At 41.8% G+C, this 19,877-nt stretch overlaps 1 protein-coding gene and 1 pseudogene across 1 annotated transcript; both read right to left on the bottom strand.

Annotated features, from left to right (window-relative positions):
• LOC147420678 (gluconokinase-like) lies at positions 1-1,850 on the bottom strand. Its single transcript, XM_086504287.1, has 3 exons — positions 1,434-1,850; positions 1,264-1,343; positions 1-721 (listed from the first exon to the last, which is right to left on the bottom strand). The coding sequence occupies exons 1-3, from the start codon at positions 1,556-1,558 to the stop codon at positions 180-182; spliced, it is 747 nt and encodes a 248-aa protein (XP_086360413.1). The 5' UTR covers positions 1,559-1,850; the 3' UTR covers positions 1-179.
• A 7,769-nt stretch (positions 1,851-9,619) lies between these two features.
• Positions 9,620-10,195, bottom strand: LOC147420677 (uncharacterized; annotated as a pseudogene).
• Between the last annotated feature and the right edge of the window lie 9,682 nt (positions 10,196-19,877).

The following is a 19,877-nucleotide window of genomic DNA, read 5'->3' as shown; positions in this document are numbered from 1 at the left end:
TTTTAACAACCAACCTGGTTAATAGTGGACTTGATTGGAATAAACTTACAAAGTTTAAGCAATCTATCTAAATCATCCACATCGAAGCATTACCCCTTAGAGCTCAATAATCAAAAACCAACATGAAAGCTCTAAAAGGTACTCAACTAAACAACACCGAATCATTTTGAGAACTTGCTCTACGCATTTTTACAAACCAACTCTTTTGCATAATGCACAACTTCTTCGGGGCTTAATCTTGCATCCAAGAGTATAACATCGTCCTCCTTTTCGCTGATTGCTAAAGAATCTACCTGTGACAATAACAAAGCCGGAGGCATGAAGTGGATCCCTTGTTGGAACCTCTCTTTAACTCGTGAAGCAAAGAGCTCTATCGGTCCGTTCAATAAAAGAAAAGTCACTCGATGCGATGGACTGTGTGATTCGCGGTTGCCTTTAATCTGTTGATTGCCATACAACTCTTTAGACTTTCTAGAGAATGACTTCAAACTATCGCTTATCCAGCTTGTTTCTTCTCGATTTTCTTCATCTTCACATTGTGTTTCAAGCATCCTTTCAAAATCAGCTGTCCTTAAAAGCTCCCTGTATGATGGCTTCAAGGCAGAACAAGCGAGGACCACTGTTTTTTCCCGCAAGATATAATCAATCAAAGTGTCCCGAAGAGTCTCAAGCCATGGCAATCGATCAAAATCTATCAATGGAATCCCTTGCTTCATCTTCTCTGCAACATAACAAAAAGAAATCTCTCTCTCTCTCTCTCTCTCTCTCTCTCTCTCTCTCACACACACACACAGGGCCATCCGCGAGATTCCACAACGACATGAGCGGACGGGGCAAAGGGAGGTAGAGAGGTTCTTCTCACACCTTGCTACTAAGCTACACCTTACACCCCCAGTTGGAGCTAGCAAGCATTTAGATTAGAGCTCCCCAACATCTCTCGTACACATGTATACGTGCCCATTTATTTTCTTGTGTATCATGTTCATTTTCAGCACTTTATCTTTTTCTTGGATATCCAGAGGACACACATGTACATTGTTCCATCTCATAGGCCTACTTCATCCCCTAGAAGACATTGATAAAGCTCTCTCTCTCTCTCTCTCTCTCTCTCTCTCACACACAACCATATTCAACAGTAAATTTCTAACACACCACCACAAATATGTGATTGTAATGTTAATTGTATCGCGAGACAAAAAAACCTACCCAAGGAAAACTGATATGTAAGACTTGCAAAACAAAAAAGAGAATCGGATGACCAACCTTTACTCTCTTCAGAATGGAAATCATCAGCATCAAGGAAAGAACAGCCAATTGATTCTGCTAGCGACTTTCCAATGGTCCTAAAACATACGTTAATCAACATTAACTGGTTGATTAACTGTCGGTATTCATAAGCTTCACACACACAGACAGTGTATTTACAATCTTACGATTTGCCACTGCCAGAAACTCCCATTATCACAATAGCCCGACCATGGGATAGATCAGAACTGCAAAATTGCATTTCTGTACGCTCTCTTTCTCTCTCTGGTTCTCTTTGGGACCAGAAAGGCATACTCTCTGCACCAGGTGTTCTTCTTATCCGGATCTCAAAGGATAGTAAAGGCAAAGAAAAGGGCTACTGTGATGTGACGGAGGAGGAGCGTTCCAATCCTGTTGCGGGGCGCCTGAAATTTTGACCCCGTTTTTGTACAACGGGATTTGTTTCGTTACCTCAGCCTGCTCGAAAGCCTCCATTGCTTCGCTTGGCGCCTATGTTGCAGGTAGTCCATCGTGTGCGCTATAACCTGAGGCAAAGAGATTTCAAAAATATGCAGCGCAGGAAAAAGCCGCCCGTAGCTCGCTTAAGTGTATTTACTATGGCCCCTTTACCCTAGCCAATTGAGACCACAGGGAAAAGGAAAAAAAAAATTGGCATAAAATAGTGTGAAAATAGAATATTGAGAATTGCACTAAAGGGATTGATGTATGTTTGGGAAAAAGAAATTCACCAAACACTACCCGGCCTCTATCTATACAACACAAGGAATGTTTAAATCCTAGTTGATTGTCCTATTGAAATGCGCATTGAGCTTTCTCCAAACAAATATTTTTGTGAAAACACTTTGCAAATTTCACTTGGATTCGGAGTGAAAGTTATGTCCCTTTTTGGAACTATACTTGAACAACATCAACTATTACTAGATCCATGAATAGCATTTGGGTCTTCCTAGTCCCCAACACACACCTTCCCAGTCTTAGTTCTCAATGAGTATTATCCCTAGCAATGACACGCAAGCCTTTCTTGCCTTCTATGAAGATACATGCATGGTTCCTTTCAATTTTAGTGATCTTATTTGCAAAGATTTGTGGAGTCTATAGGGAACAATTTGCATCCGAAGAGTTCCATACAAGAGTTCGATCTCCAAAAGTATTTAGGGTTTAGGGGGAAAGGCAGCCTGATAGTATAGTAGGTTTGAAGGCAAGATGTTAGACTCATGGTCAACAATGATGGGTGTTATGCTTGCTTTGTATACGACTACCTTCAACCTAGATGATTGGAGGAGTTACTCTTGTTGGGGTGAGTGATCCTTATGCAAATAGGGTTTTGAGGGCTAGCAATCCCCATCCAAGATAGTGGGTGAATTTTTTTATTGTTTCATTTTTTGTATTTGGTGTTGTGTTATCCATACTTGTTGAATATTAGCTTCATGGTGCAAGAGGCAAAGCGGTTGAGGATTAATCTTTGGATGATGAGTATTGCCCAAAAGCAGCAGATGATGAGATTATTAGATGATGTTAGAAAGTGTACTACTATTGCTTGTTGGAGAAGCAACGAGACATAAGAGACATTCTTATGCAAAATGCTGCCATTGATCTCATAATCAAGAAGATACGAAGTCTGGAAGAAAAAAACTAGGCGTATTCATTAGGACTTGTTTGGGATCTTCTTGGGCCCTTTAAATTGGACGCTTAGTGAAGTGCTTAAAATGCTAATGAAGGTTTGACCAAGGTAATGGCATAGATCTGAAAATACATATTTGTATTTCTTTTAAAAAGAAAATAGGTCTCAATCATATCTAGTCACCAGATCCTCTCAATTTTTTTGGTGTTAGTGCAGCCCCACATACCACTCCCCCACTTTTGAATTTGAAGATTTTTGTCACATTTCCCTCCCCCCCCTTTTGGAGGTGTTGAAAATGCCTTTCTCTCTCTACACCCTCTCTCTAAAACGAGTTTGGAGGGTTATGCTTGGGTTAAGGCTTCTTTTTTCCTCTCTAGAAGCCATAGCCTGCATTTTTGAATCTCCTATACCTCCCTCACTCTCTCCACCCTCTCTCTCTCTTGTAATATCTCACCATAGCTCTTTCTCTTTCTATTGTGCATTGCTGCAGACCTACACATCCTTGCAAGCTTCATCTCCATCTCCATTGGCATCTCCACCTCCATCTTCAGCTCCACCTCTACCTCCATCTCCAGTTGCACCTGCACCTCCATCTCCATCTCCAGTTACAATGTCTATACGAGACATCACCAACAAGCCTTCGAAGTTCAGATTACATATCCATTTGGAGCATGAGTATTCAACTTTGCGAAGCAATCGAGATAGTGGGTCTATTCCAATGGACATGCTAAGATTGCAAGGGAGGAAAGCCATTGACCTTTGGATGGATGGAGCAATTTACCCCCTTGATCCTTAGACAGGTGCATCTCCACCATTTTGCAACATCACGCAGCTCTTACTCTTTTTGGGTGACGACTACCACGGATCGTTAGGCTATTGCCAGAGGCTTTACACTTTGTACTTGCAAGAGCTCTCGACACGTAATCAAATTCAAACAAAACTAGACATGCTGCAAGTTGCAAGCTTAGCTAAAAAGGAACAACTTCGAGCATCAGCCTTGACTGCAAAGGAGAACTTCATGGTGCAAATAGAAAAATTAAGGAAGCAACTTTTAGATCAGAAGGTGAAGCTCGACAATGATAAATAAAGCATCGATCGGGTTGTAGAAAATTACATGTGTCTTCGGCATTCCACTCGAAATCTGAGACGGTGCGTCGACCACTTTACTCACCTTCCTATGGGATTCAAAAAGAGACATCGAAAGCGCAGGGCTATGGGGCTCCTTGTTAAACTTGGAGGCGCTCATAAGAGAAGTGCGCCAAACAAGGTAGTTGCAGGTTGTAAGAGAGTAATTTGTTACTAGAATTTAGTAATTGACTCCTTTTCTATTTACTTTTTGCAGAGAATGTGTGAAAGCATTTCTAGGTTGCATTAGTACCTAGGAGTTGTTCAAGGCGTCCATACTTCGGCACGTGGTTGATGAGAAAGACATTCCGAATATGATCTCTAATCCCGCACATGCCACATTGTGACAATCCCTTCAGAAACTGCTACTGAAGGAGATTCATAATATTATTTCCCTTGCGACATGCTTATAGTGTGCGACTCAGTCGAGATCAGTGATAAGGGTACAAAGCATTATATACATGCATAACAGGGCATCTCTATGCAGCAAGGAAATGGATTGATCAATGTTACCAACCCCATACAGTATGGCTATGGCAAGAAAACCGCAAACAACAATGTTTCAACCCTGCTAGGCAGGTACGAGTGGGTGGATGGCAACATGCCAATGTCCTCAAAGAGTTTTGTTTACAACAGGTTCAACAACATTTACATTGAATTAGAAGCCCTACAACGAGCTATGATCCAATATTATGATATCACAATAGAGGAGACATGTGAAAAAGCTATATTTGTGTTGAAATTAGATGAATGTTAGGTTGTCAAAGGCTAGAGGGTGGAGCGCACAAGCCTCATAGTAATGAGTAGGGCACTGGTGGGAAAGGGGTTAGAATGTGAAGAGGCGGCCGAGTTGCTTGGCAAGAGGCGGCAAAAAGCAAGATTTTTATGGGGTGCAATCAAAGAAGAACATATGGTGGCAAGCGGCATAGGGACTTCCACACAAGGACCATGAAAGTTTGAGGTGGTATTTCAATTATTCAAGTATTCAAGAGGCAATATATCGACAATGCAATCGGGAACTCCTCGATGTCCCTGGCATTGGCAACTTTGAAATAGAGTGGCGACTTGAAGACCCTAAAATGCATGTTGGACACTAAGGGTTGTGCAAATATTTTATTTCCATGCATTTCCTGTTACCATGCAAAGATGCCTAAGGATGCATTGAGAAGGGCACATGGGTCACAAGATCAAAAGTTCACAAGCAAGCAGGGACTAAGCACCCGAACGATAATCAAAAGGCAAGTGGGAGGCACGTGTGGTTCAATGACATCATGACTTGCGACCAAAGCAAGCCACCATCTTTCAATTCCCCTTAATCAAGTGCAGGTGTGTTCCTTGCATTTCAGACTTAGAATTCTGGACAAGTTGCTAATGCTCCACATAAATTATTCATGGAACATGGATCTAGAGGCACAACAAGAGGAGTGCATTCGTGCGCTTGGAATGACTTTGTCATTGGTGGGGCTTTACTCCGGTGCAGTAAAGGACCGCAAAAAGCTAGCAACCACACAGGATAACCCTAATAAGATATGGGTGGGACAAAGGCAAGACACTTGCTTTCAAACTATGGTGAGGCTCAAAGCCATACTCCTTTTCAGATATGGAAGCAAGTGTGTCACATAACAACCTACCTTGGCAACGAGGCAGCACTAGGACTCAAAAGAGCGTGTGGCATGCAATAAGATGATGAGGCTCCTTGAGCGGCCGCACCTTAGTGAAGATGAGATACAATCATTCAATATGTCTATTAATAAATTCACAGAGTCAATAGTCGATGCATGGGGTGAAACCCGCATCACACATTAGATGCATATCTTGTTCATCCACGGTCCATACTTTCTTGATGAGTATGTATCCCTTGCACTTTGGAGCAATCAAGGGATGGAAAGGTCACCCTATGAGGCAAAGGTTTCCTATTTTAAGAGCAGTCACCATGGTGGTAGCAAGATCCGCAGCAACGCATTTCACGAGATGTTCAATTGGTTCTACCGTGCACTAACCAGTAGGAAGAAGCAAAGGGCATGGGGAAACTTGTCTCTTAGGTGCCATATTGTGAAAGCCGTGAGTGTCCGACGAATGCAAGGATACCATGGGTCGAATGCACACGAGAGAGCATCGGCGTAGAGGAGAAATCGGCAAAGAGTAGGGTGCTTGTGGCTTCTCACTCAGTAACAATTGTAATTTTCCCTTTTTGGAGCAAATTAATGATAAATTGTAATCTCTTAAAAAGTTGGGTCCTATAAATATCAAATTGAGTTTTTAGAATCTTTATTAGTTGTGAGTTCTCTCTCTCTCTCTCTCTCTCTCTCTCTCTCTCTCTCTCTCTCTCTCTCTCTCTCTCTCTCTCTCTCTCTCTCTCTCTCCTCCCTACTCTCACCTCCCGCCGATGGAAACCAACAATGAAGAAACAAAGAGTAGGGTGCTTGTGGCTTCTCACTCAGTAACAATTGTAATTTTCCCTTTTTGGAGCAAATTAATGATAAATTGTAATCTCTTAAAAAGTTGGGTCCTATAAATATCAAATTGAGTTTTTAGAATCTTTATTAGTTGTGAGTTCTCTCTCTCTCTCTCTCTCTCTCTCTCTCTCTCTCTCTCTCTCTCTCTCTCTCTCTCCTCCCTACTCTCACCTCCCGCCGATGGAAACCAACAATGAAGAAACCAACAACCAGGAAACAAATAATCAAGAAACCAACAATGCCTCGAAGAACTTGGACAACATTAGACTTTAGCAGTTCATTGATACTCTCGGTCCACCCCACATGCGCAAACATCGAGCAGATACAACAGCTGAACAAAGAGGCAGACTTGCGGGCCGAGAGCGAGCGCCAAGAGCAAGCAAACTTTGATCAGGCTCAAGAAGATATGCAGAGGGCAAGAATGCAAGAGTTGTACAAAGAGGAAGAGAAGTATCTGATTGCAGAAGCAAAGAGGACCTACAAGATGCTCCAAGAGCGACGATACCCACACGACAAGATTGTTGAGGTCTTGAGCATAGAGGTCAGTACAAAGTACAAGAGATGTCAGGACCAGAGACCTAACACAAATTCACAATTACTCTCGGATGCGCAAGTGGTCGATCTCATAGAGAAGGTTTGTAATAGCACGATTCAAGAAATCTATGAGAAGTCCTTGGGCGACACGAGGAGGATAAAAGAAGAACAACAGAGGGCAAGGATGGAAGAGGAAAGCCGCCTTGCAAGGGAGAGAGAAGAAGCAAAAAAGAGGAAAGGGCCAAGAAGGCCACACAAAAGAGCCCCAAGAAGCCACCCCAGAAGAGTCCAAAGAAGGCCAAACAAGCCCTAGCTAAAGAAATGGGTGAAAATAGTCATGCACCAAGAGGGAAGACGGGTGAAGAAGAGAAAGAATCCTCCACAAACTGTCAAGGAGTCCAACCAGTGTGATGAGAGGTGCAAGAAGTATCGCAACGATAATGCCCCTTAGTCTCGCACTGCCGAGCCTCCACCACCACCACCACCACCACCTCTCAAGAAGAAGCGTCATTGGAGACCTGGCACATGTGCACAATCCACAAGTACCAGAAAGAGTACACATCTTATCATCCCTAAGGCCCGGCTCGTGAAAGAGATTATGTATGAGTACTTAGAGAGTGTAACAAGGGTGGAAGCAGCGGCACTAGGTGCATTGCAGCAAGCAATGGAGGATATCATTGTATCCCTCTTTCAAGACACCGTTTTGGCAATAGCCCATGCTAAGCGTGTGATTATTAAGCCCTCGGATATAAGCTTAGCACTTTGCTTACGTGGTGATTGCTTTTGTAAAACCTAGATAGGAAAGCCGGTATAACTTCTCAAGTGGCATCTTTGCCAGCTTTATCACGTAACTATTTTTAAAATGAAATTATCATATCTATGTTTGGCAATTGCAATCTATTGTTTGAAATTTTAAGCTTGTGTTGGTTATGGATTTGAATGTGGTTACTTAGGTCAATTGCTCTAATCAATCCGCTCGTGGGGTACGTGTGAGCTAGAAAATAGAAATATGGGCTAACGTGGCCCATCCCGAGCCCCATGGGCTGTATGAACCCCGTCATCGTGCACCCAATTCAAATTGTTGGCACATGCGGCCAGGGAACTGCTTGATATTCCGTCGTGTGCATGGAGACGGGGTTCATATGGCACGTGCGGCTTGGGATGGGCAACAAAACATTATGTTAGTATGCAAATTTCTCGTGACGCACATTAAATCTGCAAGGTGCTCAGAACAAATGTTTTTACGCTCGTGGGATCCGTGTTATTTGACAGGTAGAAAATATAGCTCATGTGGTGCCCATCCCGAGCCCCATGGGCCATATGAACCCCGTCGACATGCACATGGCAGAAAATCTAGCCGTTCCGTGGCCCTGTGTGCCACGGAGCGTCTGTGGCAGTTTGATTCCGGTGCATGATGACAGGGCTCATACGGCCCGTGGGGCTCGGGATGGGCCACGTTAGCCCATATTTCTATTTTTTGCTCACACGGACCCCGCAAGCGGATTAATTAGAGAAATTGACCTAAGTAACCACATTCAAATCCATAACCAACACAAGCTTAAAATTTCAAACAATACATTGCAATTTCCAAACATAGATATGATAATTTCATTTTTTTAACAGCTACATGATAAACCTGGCAAAGATGCCGCTTGAGAAGCTACACCAGCTTTCCTATCTAGGTTTTACGAAAGTAATCATCACCATTTAGGTGAAGTACTAAGCTTATATCCGAGGGATTAATAGTCACACTCTAAGCATGGACCATTGCCAAAATGGTGTCTTGAAAGAGGGATACAGTGATATCCTCCACTACTTGCTGCAATGCTCCCAGTGCCCCTGCTTCATGGCACACGAAGCCACAAAACAGCTCGATTTTTGGCCATGTGTATGGAACGGGGTTCATACGGTCCCGTGGGGCTCAGGATGGGCAAGAAAGCATCATGTTAATACGCAAATTTCTCGTGACGCACATTGAATCCGCAAGTTGCTTAGAACAAATATTTATACGCTCGCGAGATTCGGGTAATCTGGCTAGTGGCAATTACTGCTCATGTGGTGCCCCTCCCAAGCCCCATGGGCCGTATGAACCCCGTTGTCGTGAACTTGGTGGAGTATCGAGCCGTTTTCGTGGCACCAACTTTTGTCAAACTGCCAAAAGTCACTCCGTGGCACACATGGCCACGGAATGGCTCGATATTTTGCTAAGTGCGCGAGGACGGGGTTCATACGGCTCGTGGGGTTTGTGAGGGTAAGAAAACATCATGTTAGTACGTAAAATTTCTCGTGATGCACATGGATCAAGACAAAACTTCACTCAAGTTGATAATTTTATTAGTTTCAAAGATACATCGAGACGTGCAATGCATGTGACTAAGATAGCCTTTTTTTACAAGATCATTGAAAACATCTTGGTCTAAGCTCCTTAAAGCTATTTTTTCACTAATGCATGATACAATATCTTCCTTGATTGTTATTCCTTGCTCAAGGCAAAGGCCGCAATATCCTAAAACGCTTTCGGCACCTTTCTCACCAAAACTATGGATTGCTGCCTCTTTGTTTACAAGAATACATTTGTGGGCATTTAGGGCTATAGGAAACTCGACCAAAACAAAGATTAGCACTCTACACGTGTACATCTTCACTGATGCATAGTCTGTATACTCATTTGTGATTAGTCGGATCATCCCTATATTGAAGCTTGGGAGATAATTCCATGAGGCAGTGTCCTTTGAGTCACCCTCCATGCTCGCGAGATCCACTTTTCTGTTGGGCAAACCGATCCATCTCCAAAGAAGACTGCAAGGAAACAATGTCAAATTATGATTCTAAGAAACAACAATGAGAATTGAGAAGAATGAAGTACTTACTAGTGTTGCATCATCTTGCTTGCAAAGGTTCTTATTGGTTATGTCAATTGTGCCAAGATTAGTGTGCTTTGAGCACATGAGATGTTTGTGGGGAGTGAAGCTACTCTCAAGACACTCTTGTAGAAATCTTTCTCCTCATCAATGGTTTGTAGAGTTGCCGCCATGAGGGAATCCATGGACTTATGTCCCTCTGGCAAGGCTAGCGTGTTGATGAGGGGAGCACATGAGTAGTTCACTTCAAACTTGGCCTTCTGAGTGGGTTTTACTGTATCACGAACCCCATCATATATTGCAAGAACAAAGAGGGCTTTGTCCTGATGCATTTCAAGAGAGTGGGTAATGTCATCAAGGAAGAGAAATTCTTGACTGTCCATTATAATTGGATGCAGGGTGTGCAAGAGCATCTTTGGGATCTCACCTTCGACATCCTCCCCTTCTAGGTCTTGGTCAACTTCTTCCAAAGGAGGCTCCCCTTGAAGACATAGGAGGGCCAACGAAGCCACTTCTTGGCTAGACATCTTCTCCTCTTTGGGCTCCGCCTCCTTTACAAGAATCCTTGGAGACAGCTTGTTACATTCACTTGCTTTATCTTTTCCCTTGTTGTTTTTAATTGCCTCCATCACCATCCTAGTGATCTCCATGTTCCACCTTATAAATCCCATGCCAATGTTCCCCATGCCCAGTCTATGAGGTTGTCCTCCTCTTCCTCTCGATAGTGTTCCTTGGTGAGCCCTTTGATCACCCTACCCAATTTGAAGCGAAAACTACTTTCTTCTTTGAAGGTGTGCTTGAGGAGATCAACTGGCACCAAAAACCTTCTTCATCTTCAAAATTGATGGATTACTCTACTATATGTGTCTCCATGTAGGATGTAAGTGCTTCAAATGCATCATCATGAGGTTTGATGATAGCCTCCATGTTGATGGATACCTGGAACACAACGCTAAGCTTTTCCATCATGTGTCCTAGGTCATGTGCAAGGAGTTGGGCAACGAGGGCTTGATTAGCAACATCCATTCTTACTGGCGAACTGCAAGGGACAATGGCACGTCCGTGGGGAATAAGTGTTTTCAAGGTCCCGTAGCCGTTCCGTATCATTGGGACTACATACTTTGCATCAAAGAAGAAGATGGATCGTTCTGTAAGCTCCGACGTAGTGCATCCAAAATATAGCAATGAGCCAAAATCATAGTTGCTACAAACAGAAGTGAGAAGGCCCTGCAAAATATACAAATAGCATAAAATTGACAGTAAATTCAACAGATCCACATACCTGCACAATCATGTATGCAAGGAGTCCATAGCAAGCCTGGCACGAGAGAGAGAGAGAGAGAGAGAGAGAGAGAGAGAGAGAGAGAGAGAGAGAGAGGGTGAGAGAGATTAGAAGAGCACGTGCATATGCGCCTCATAGAGAGAAGTGCCACATTGGCACGACAAGAGAGAAGGGAGGAGAGGAGAGAAGAAACACACGAGCACTGGGTACAATCTCTCGTTGTGCAAGAGTGAGCATTTTCCTCTTGCACGTATTTTATTTATAGATTCTTCAATACTCAAAATGAATACACATTGGCTGGCTGGCACAAATAACCATAGCTTGTAATGAGCACTTGAGTAATAAATGTACATATCCCTTATCCATAACAATAGTGGTGAGCCTCGAAAGTTCCGAAGAGCACCTCTAGAAGCTCCCATTCCATAAATGTTGATGAGAAAAATATATACACAAGCCAAACACCATGCCCACAAAGTTTTCTCATTAGAGACACAGCGTTTGCTACAAACAACACTAGAAATACTTACAATTAGCAAGAAAGTGCTTGCGATCGGCGTAGCACTTGAATAATAAATGCACATATCCCTTATCCATAACATACTTCGGGGTTGAAAAAGCAACTGCCCTCAGTTGCGAGGTACATAAGTGGTGGAGTCGAGTGCGAGGTACAAGACGCTAGGTACATGCCTGCATAACACAATGAGTAACTAAAAACCAAAAGAGTAACAATGATTAGTAGGAAGCAATTTAAAAGTGGAAAAATGTGTAATGGGTGTATGGTGTGATGCAAGTGCTTAAAATGAAGTAAATGTGCATAGATACGGAGTGCAACATTGGTCAGAAATGTTGTTCCAAATAGACCACCAGATGTCACCTTCCACCTTGCCATACCAATCCATCATATTGTTTCATATCAATACATACCAAATGTGGTGCGCTAGTTCCACATATAATGTAATCACGGAGAGTCCTACCGTACCAGGCGTAAGTACTCTAGGACACATGTATTGACATCCATAATTTTCCATAACATTATTGCAAATCGAAGAGTCCTACCTCACTATGTGTAGGCACTCTAATACACATGTCAATAACCATAATTTTCCATAACAAGGTGTGGAGCGGAGAGTCCTTCCCTCTTCACGCGTAGGAGCTCTAACATGTGTAGAATTTTTGCCATTCTAGTCCAGTTCAGCCCATAAGATCCTTGCCATAACAATGTACATTGTCTCAACTAGTGTGTTGGGATAAGTTTCAAATCACTAGAATGAAAATAGTGATGCTCATGTATGAATCTTGTTAATACAAAGTGCAGATGATAATGAGAATTATTAAGGTTAATCATCACACAAGTTAGCCATCTAATATTTCAATTAACTTTCCTCAAATGTAAGTGCTTATATTGTTATGAAAGGCCATGTTTATTAGTACATTCATAAATGAATTCCTTGGATACCCATGCTCTTAAATGTAAACACAATACATTAGAAGTGTGATTTTCAAATGCTTTATCAACAACTGTTTTTATATTTAGCAGCTCCAAGAAAAAATGGTACTAAAGTTGAAGTAGTGCAAGAGATTTATGATAGATAGTGCCACCTCACTTAGAAAATAGGTGGTTTGTTTATTTATCGTCCACCACAGTACTACATAAGCTTTGCACTCAACTACTCAGTAAAAAATAAAAATAAATAAAAAGAAATTACTTACAAGGTGCTATCATTCACTGGGCCATCTCGATATCTAGAGTGAATAACTAAGAAAAAGAAAAATATGTTCTAGCACAAAAATAAATTAATCTCTACTTAGAGGAACTTCAAATTCCTACAGTGAGTGGGAAGAAAATGCTTACAAAGCCATCCTTAATTATGCCTTTTGAGCTAAATTAATACTTAGAGCAATGAGCAACAATTTTAGAGGTCAAAGTTTAACGAGACTAAATATTATTCTCTCCAGTTTGACCTAGATAATGTAGCATGATGAGTATGATCTTAAGAGCATAACGAGATTGCTAGAGTCTCGCTCATTCAGGCTTGTTTAACATATACAAAAAACTTGATTCAACAATTTAGCATACACTAAAAGACAAGTAGCCCTTGATTGTATAACCTTGTAGCTTCACAATCACTTGGCTCTGTGCAGGTGCGATGGGCAAGATGGTCTACACGGATGTGAACTCCTGCACAAGTACAAACCATCACAATGATCTCTCGTTCGTACTTCTTTGCTGACCATAGCCATCCATCCCTCAAGCCAATTCCCCTATGAGGGTTTCATCATGAAATTTTGTGAGCATGCTTCTAGACTTTCACGGCCTTCATTGTAGCCATAATGCTACATACCTGCCATTGACCTTCACTCAAAGTAGGGAATTGATCGCACAAAGGCTTGCCCGTGCTTGAAGGATGTGAGGTGAGAGGAAATGGGGAAGCATTGTTGCTACAAGGCTTGGGTTTTTTTAGTAATAATAATTATTATTTTATTGCCCACGTGATCCTGTGCTAAAAAAAGAAAAAAACTTCCATAGAGCTGCACACCTCCTCTTAGTACTACTCGTGCGCTCTCCTTAATTCTATTCATCATCTTTGGACTCTTCCTTATCGATTCCTACCTGCTTTGTGCAACTTTGGGGCTATGTGATGGAAGAAAGGTCTTGTGTATGTGTTGCAAATTGCCACACATATGATTGCTAATGCGAAAGACGGTGTGAAAAGGGATCAAAAGGCATGGGTTAAGGTTGTTTCCATGACTAGGGAATAAAGGCAACCTTTGTCATACTCTCCATGGACCACATTGGTATGTGTAGCTTGTAACTTTACCAATTGCTTCAATATACCCTCACATTTAATGCATCAATTGATTTTGTACCTATGGAAACCTCCCCCGCACCCAAAGAATTATACCACAACATAAAGCGAGTTGGGTCCTAGTAAAACTCTATTCATGCATTGACCAGTGAAATGGTTCAACATGTAGTTGTTTAGGAGGCCTAGTACATCCTATCATCATCTTATTGTATTCTATATGCAAAATCCAAACTCTCACTACAAAGTTTGTTATAGGCCACGAACAAAGCCGTAGAGATATTGGACATGTGTAAGCTATGATACCACTGCTACAAACGGGAGCGGGAAGGCCCTGCAAAATATACAAGTAGCCTCTAATCGATGGTAAATTCAACAAACCCACATGCCTGCACAATCGTGTACATAAGGAATCCATAGCAAGTCTGGCGAGAGAGAGAGAGAGAGAGAGAGAGAGAGAGAGAGAGAGAGAGAGAGAGAGAGAGAGAGAGAGGGTGAGAGAGAGAGTAGAAGAGCACGTGAAGATACGTCTCCTAGAGCGGAGTGTCACACCGGCACGGCAAAAGAGAAGGGAGGAGAGAAGAGAAGAAACACATGAGCACTGGGTGCAATCTCCCCTCGTGCAAGAATGAGAATTTCTCTCTTACACGTATCTTATTTATAGATTCTTCAATGCTCAAAGTGAATACACATTGGCTGGCCGGCACAACTAACCATAGCTCATAATGAGCACTTGGAGTAATAAATGTACATATCCCTTATCCATAACAATAGTGGTGAGCCTTGAAAGTTCCGGAGAGCACCTCCAGAAGCTCCCATTCCATAAATGTTGATGAAAAAATATATGTACAAGCCAAACACAATGCCCACAAAGTTTCCTCATTAGAGACTTTGTGCGAAAGCATAGCGTTTGCTACAAACAACACTAGAAATACTTACAATTAGCAAGAAAGCACTTGCGATCGGCATCGTTGATTTGTAGTTGAGAAGCTTTGTAGATGTGTCGTATCTTTACTTGCTCGCTTCCATCGGCCGCATGCTTCATCTTCAATATATGACCCTTCCAATGATGGGACTTTAGACCAATGAATTGACAAGAGACTTTGTGGGCTTCCTTTGTGCTTGTCCGCATTGTCACCCACATGCCTATCACAAAGGTTGTGGTTACCCAATGGCCATTATCGTCTTGCTGGTTGGTGAAAAATAATGAGTCTACCCTTGAATGAGGTCCATGACTCATGCTATCCAAGCTTTTTGCATTGTGCAAGCTAAAGCTCCCTTACCCCTAAATCTTTGCAAGTTGAAGATTCCTAAAGCCCGAAGACTTTTAAGCTGAAGCTCTCTAACCCTAAAGCTTTGCAAATTGAAGGTCTCTAAACCCTAAGCTAAGCTCTACAAGATGTATGTGAGCCCCCAAGATGAGAGTGGAGAGTGGGTGAATACCTCCAAGAAGGGGAAAATGGACTGTATTACAAGCTCTCCATAGCAAAAAAGGATCCAAAATTCAGAACTAGGCTTAGGAGAGAAGGGAAAGGTAGATTGGAGAGAGAGGAGGCCAAAATGGCCTCTTTTAATAGGAGAGAGAGTGAAAACCAAGATTTTTGGTTCTAGAGAGAGGAGGGGTAAGATCTGGTATGTAGAGAGAGAAGGAGTGAGTGGAGGGAGGGAAAAGTAAACTTGAATGTCAAATTAATAATGAGGGGGCATTTTTGGGGCTAGCCCATTTTTTGAGGGTGGCCCATTTACTCCAGCCAAGAGTATTTAGAATAAAAAATAGAGCCAAATCTTTTATTTTTGAAGATTTTGGAATTTTCATGTCCATTTACAAAAAAGATAAGCCTACACTCCAAGTTTTGACCACTAGAAATTAGGGGATGACATACCCAACATTTTTGTCCACATGGCTTCCTCCTATTGATCCACTACTTAAACAATGTCATTAGGCTTGGGGCAGATTAAAGGGCCCAAGAAGACCCCAAACAAGTCCTAATGTGTAGCAACTTTTCCTGATCAGATAGGCATTTTCAACACTTGGTGGTACCCAATACATTTGTAAGGGATATATATCTCTAGTGATGTCAAATATTCCTTCCATCATGTGTGTCACTTGCAGGATAGTGCTTATTATGCAAGAAGTGGTGCATGCTAAGTTGGTGAATACTACAATTGGGATTTTAGCGTATAAAGTCAGTATGTATGTTTTGACTTGGTAGCAAGCACGGTCTACACGAGCACATTTCCATGCTATATATATCACCTTGATTGTCAAGCCTTATGAAACTGATAGAAAATTCGGTGGCGTAATTGCCATTTAATCGCATAAATCAAGGCAGATTTGTGATACTGATATGTAACCTTCATGCCTAAGTTGTGGTAAGGAAGGAAAATGATACCATATACATGTGGTAGTGATGTGTGTGAACACACTTAGGATCGACAAGGCATTTTTTCCCTCACTAGGAGCTTTTTCCCCTCGTGCATTGTATATACGCCCATGACTCTAGGGCTATCTTATCTTTCCATTGCACACTAAGTAATACACTCTTTGTCGTGTGCCTTGAGCTTCCTTCATCTTCTCCAAGCTATGTGTGTTTTCCTGCAACCCTAATTCCAACAATTGGCATCAGAGCAGGTTGCATCCTGTCGGGCTTAGTCGCCACGAGCTCCAACACACGCTTGCTCACTTTATCCAATTTCTATGAGCTTTGGCGAGTGTCAGCAGGTCAACAAACACTGCACGATAGCTCGTAGAGCTTGGTCTGGTCAGAATTTTCAATTAGGCTCATTTCGACCTCCGTTTCCACTATAGGTAGTATTGCACAAACTATTGTCATTTTTTGTAGAATTTTTGTCATTGCCATTTTTTGCATAATAGGTCCCTTACAATCTTCTATGGTTTGTGCTATATATCATGTGTTGTTCGTGCTTTATTTCACCTTTTTTCGGGCAATTTTCACACTAGGTGCAACATTTGCCATGGCAAACAACAACACATATGTGCTCAAGATGTTTGTTGCTAAGGATAGATTGGATGGGGACAATTACCCTATGTGGGCTTATATGATGCAACAAGTCCTTGTGTCAAAGGGCATTTGGAATATTGTGCAGGGCATTGATGTCCGTCCTAGTTCTGAGGATGTAGGCAAGGTTGAGGATGTCGGAGGTTTTGGTGACAGGATTGTTGCTTCTAGAGTTGTTTTGCCTATGGTTAAGCAAGCTCATTGGGATGTAAAAGATACACGGGCTCATGCTTTGATTGTGTTTTCTATGAAACGCACTATTACTCCGCATATTTGTTCAACAAAATCTGCAAAACAGGCTTGGGATATTCTTGGTTGTCTTTATGCAAGTCGCAATCAAGCTAAAATTGCATTGTTGCGTAAAGTGCTGGAATTGAAGATTATGCATGACAAAGATGAGATGGACACTTTCCTTGCTAGTGTCAAGGATATCAATGAGCAACTTATTTCTACAGGTGAAGTCACTTTTGACAGTTCCCTTGTGCACATTGTTCTTGATGCTTTGCCAGATTCTTACGAGACTTTTGCTAGTACTTGGAGACTTATGACCCAAGGAAATCCAAAATTTGTGAAGTTTGATGCATTATGCACATTGCTATTGCAAGAGTCGCTTTCCAAAAAAGACAAGACTAAACAGTGTGTAGTTGAACTGGCCTTTACTGTTGTATAAGCTCACTTTGTATGACAAGTGTAGGTAGAATTTTTCAAATGTTTTGTGGATTCAAAGGCTGCTTGAGATGCAAAACTTTGGCATGCAAGTTTTGGCCATGTGAATTTTTCCAGTTTGCTGCATTTGCAGAAATCTGATATGTTTCTTCTTTGCTGCCTCTTGAAGCACCTGTCAAACATGTTTGTGAAGGGTGTATTTTGGGTAAGGTACAACGTTCAAAGTTTCCAAAGGATGGTTCAATTAGGGGCACATGCAAGTTGTAGCTTGTGCATAGTGATGTTTGTGGGCCCATGCAAACTCCGTCCTTCGGAAATTATCTTTACTTTGTGACTTTCATTGATGATTACTCTAAGCATGCATGGGTGTGTCTGCTTAAAGTGAAGTCCGAAGTGTTTATGTGCTTCAAACAATTTCTAGCTATGCCTAAAAATTTCTCAAAATGTACTATGGACCCTCCGTTCAGATCGAGGGGGGGAGTATATGTCTCATGATTTTAATGCATTTTTGGCTATTCATGGGATAAAACACCAATGTACAGTGTCGTATACGCCTCAACAAAATGGTGTTGCCTAGAGGAAAAATAGGTCACTTACGAAAATGGCTCGATATATGGCTAAAAGTCAAGATTTGCCGCATTCATTTTGGCTTGAGGCCATCATGTGTGCCACTTATGTACTTAACAGGTGTCCTACGAAAGTTTTGCAATCTATGACTCCTTATGAAGAATGGCATGATAGAAAGCCTTCTATTGAGCATATGCGCGTTTTTTATTGTTTGGCTTATGCTTTGGTGCCACAAATGCAGCGCAAAAAATTGGATGATAAGGCTGTCAAATGCATTTTTATTGGTTATAGTGCTAAAAGTAAATGCTACAGGTTGTATCATCCTCAAATAAAGTGTATCTTGGTCTCATAGGATGTTGTGTTTGTGGAAGATTCTATTCAGCCCTTGCATATACTAGAGACAGTAATGTAAGATTACACGACATTTATGACACTTTGCTGCCTCTTTTCAGTGGTGGAAGTTTGAATGTAAATTCCAATGAGGTAAATGTACAGCCTATGGGTGTTTTTAAAAATGTTATAGATCATCCTATTATTAATGCAGATGTACATGATGTACTTGATGAGGAAAGGGCTGAGAATGAACAGGCTAGAGGTATGTCAAAATGGCCGATGCATACTTTGCATGACAGTAAATTGGATGCATCTTTGTCTAATCGTACCTGTTCAAGTTCTCACTATGCATCTTATGCATCAGATTGTTATGCTTTGGCTCTCTCTCTCTTATGTGATGCAGAGAAACCTTTATATTTTAATGAAGCACAAAATTCAAAAAATTGTGGATGGCTGCCATGCAATCATAATATGATGCCTTATAGAAAATGACACATGGACTTTATGTGATTTGCCTCTTGGAAAAAAGGCCATTGGTACAAGTGGGTTTACAAGTTGAAACGCAAGTCGGATGGTCAGATTGATCGCTACAAGGATCGACTTGTTGCAAAGGGTTATGCACAACCAAAAGAAATAGATTATGAAGAGACTTTTGCTCCCACTTGTCGTATGACTACTGTGCATTTTCTATGTGCATTAACATCTCATTTTCATTGGGATGTACATCAATCAAACATTGTTACTGCTTTCTTGAATGGTGACATATTTGAGGAAGTTTATGTAATGCAGCATCGCGGGTTTCTCATTAAAGGGCAGCAAGATAAAGTATGAAAATGTAAGAAAGCTTTGTATGGGTTGAAGCAATCTCCTCGTGCATGGTATAAGAAGACCGACACTCATTTGGTCAAACGAGGCTTTCCTAACAGTCCAACCGAAAGCACATTGTATGCAAAGAGTGAGGGTGAAATGCTATCGATCTAGTATGGGAAGTCTACCTCGACAGGCATCAGTAGACAAAACACATGCTTGCACCAGTTTTCATTGCTCGAGTCCTCTTGAGTGTTTACAGCAACATTCGTCTGCTGATGTGCAACCTTCGCTACCATATCCCTCTGAAGTAGTGCATGTTACGTGTGTATGTACGTATGTAGCCGTGTGTGAAGTGTAGCGTGTATACTATTGCATGCTCTATACTCGCATAGCAGCCACGTGATAGCCACACAAAAGAAGAGAACGATGGAGCATGAGCATACCCGTATGCAGAGAGCCTTCCAATGAGCAATAACTGTGAGCGACTCAGATGGAGATAAGGTGTGTGGGGAGAGAGAGATCCGTTGTTGTG

The sequence above is a fragment of the Adiantum capillus-veneris genome, chromosome 28 (assembly GCF_014529385.1).
Source record: "Adiantum capillus-veneris isolate H3 chromosome 28, ASM1452938v2, whole genome shotgun sequence".
NCBI lineage: Eukaryota > Viridiplantae > Streptophyta > Polypodiopsida > Polypodiales > Pteridaceae > Adiantum > Adiantum capillus-veneris.
The sequence above is the reverse complement of the archived record's forward strand: the minus strand, read 5'-3'. Positions and strand labels throughout refer to the sequence as shown.

Coding starts and splice junctions, on each gene's coding strand:
- LOC147420678 (XM_086504287.1), bottom strand. CDS start 1,558: ATGCCTTTCTGGTCCCAAAGAGAACCAGAGAGAGAAAGAGAGCGTACA. Junction 1,344..1,433: donor GTTTCTGGCAGTGGCAAATC/GTAAGATTGTAA, acceptor CGTATGTTTTAG/GACCATTGGAAAGTCGCTAG. Junction 722..1,263: donor CCATTCTGAAGAGAGTAAAG/GTTGGTCATCCG, acceptor GTTATGTTGCAG/AGAAGATGAAGCAAGGGATT.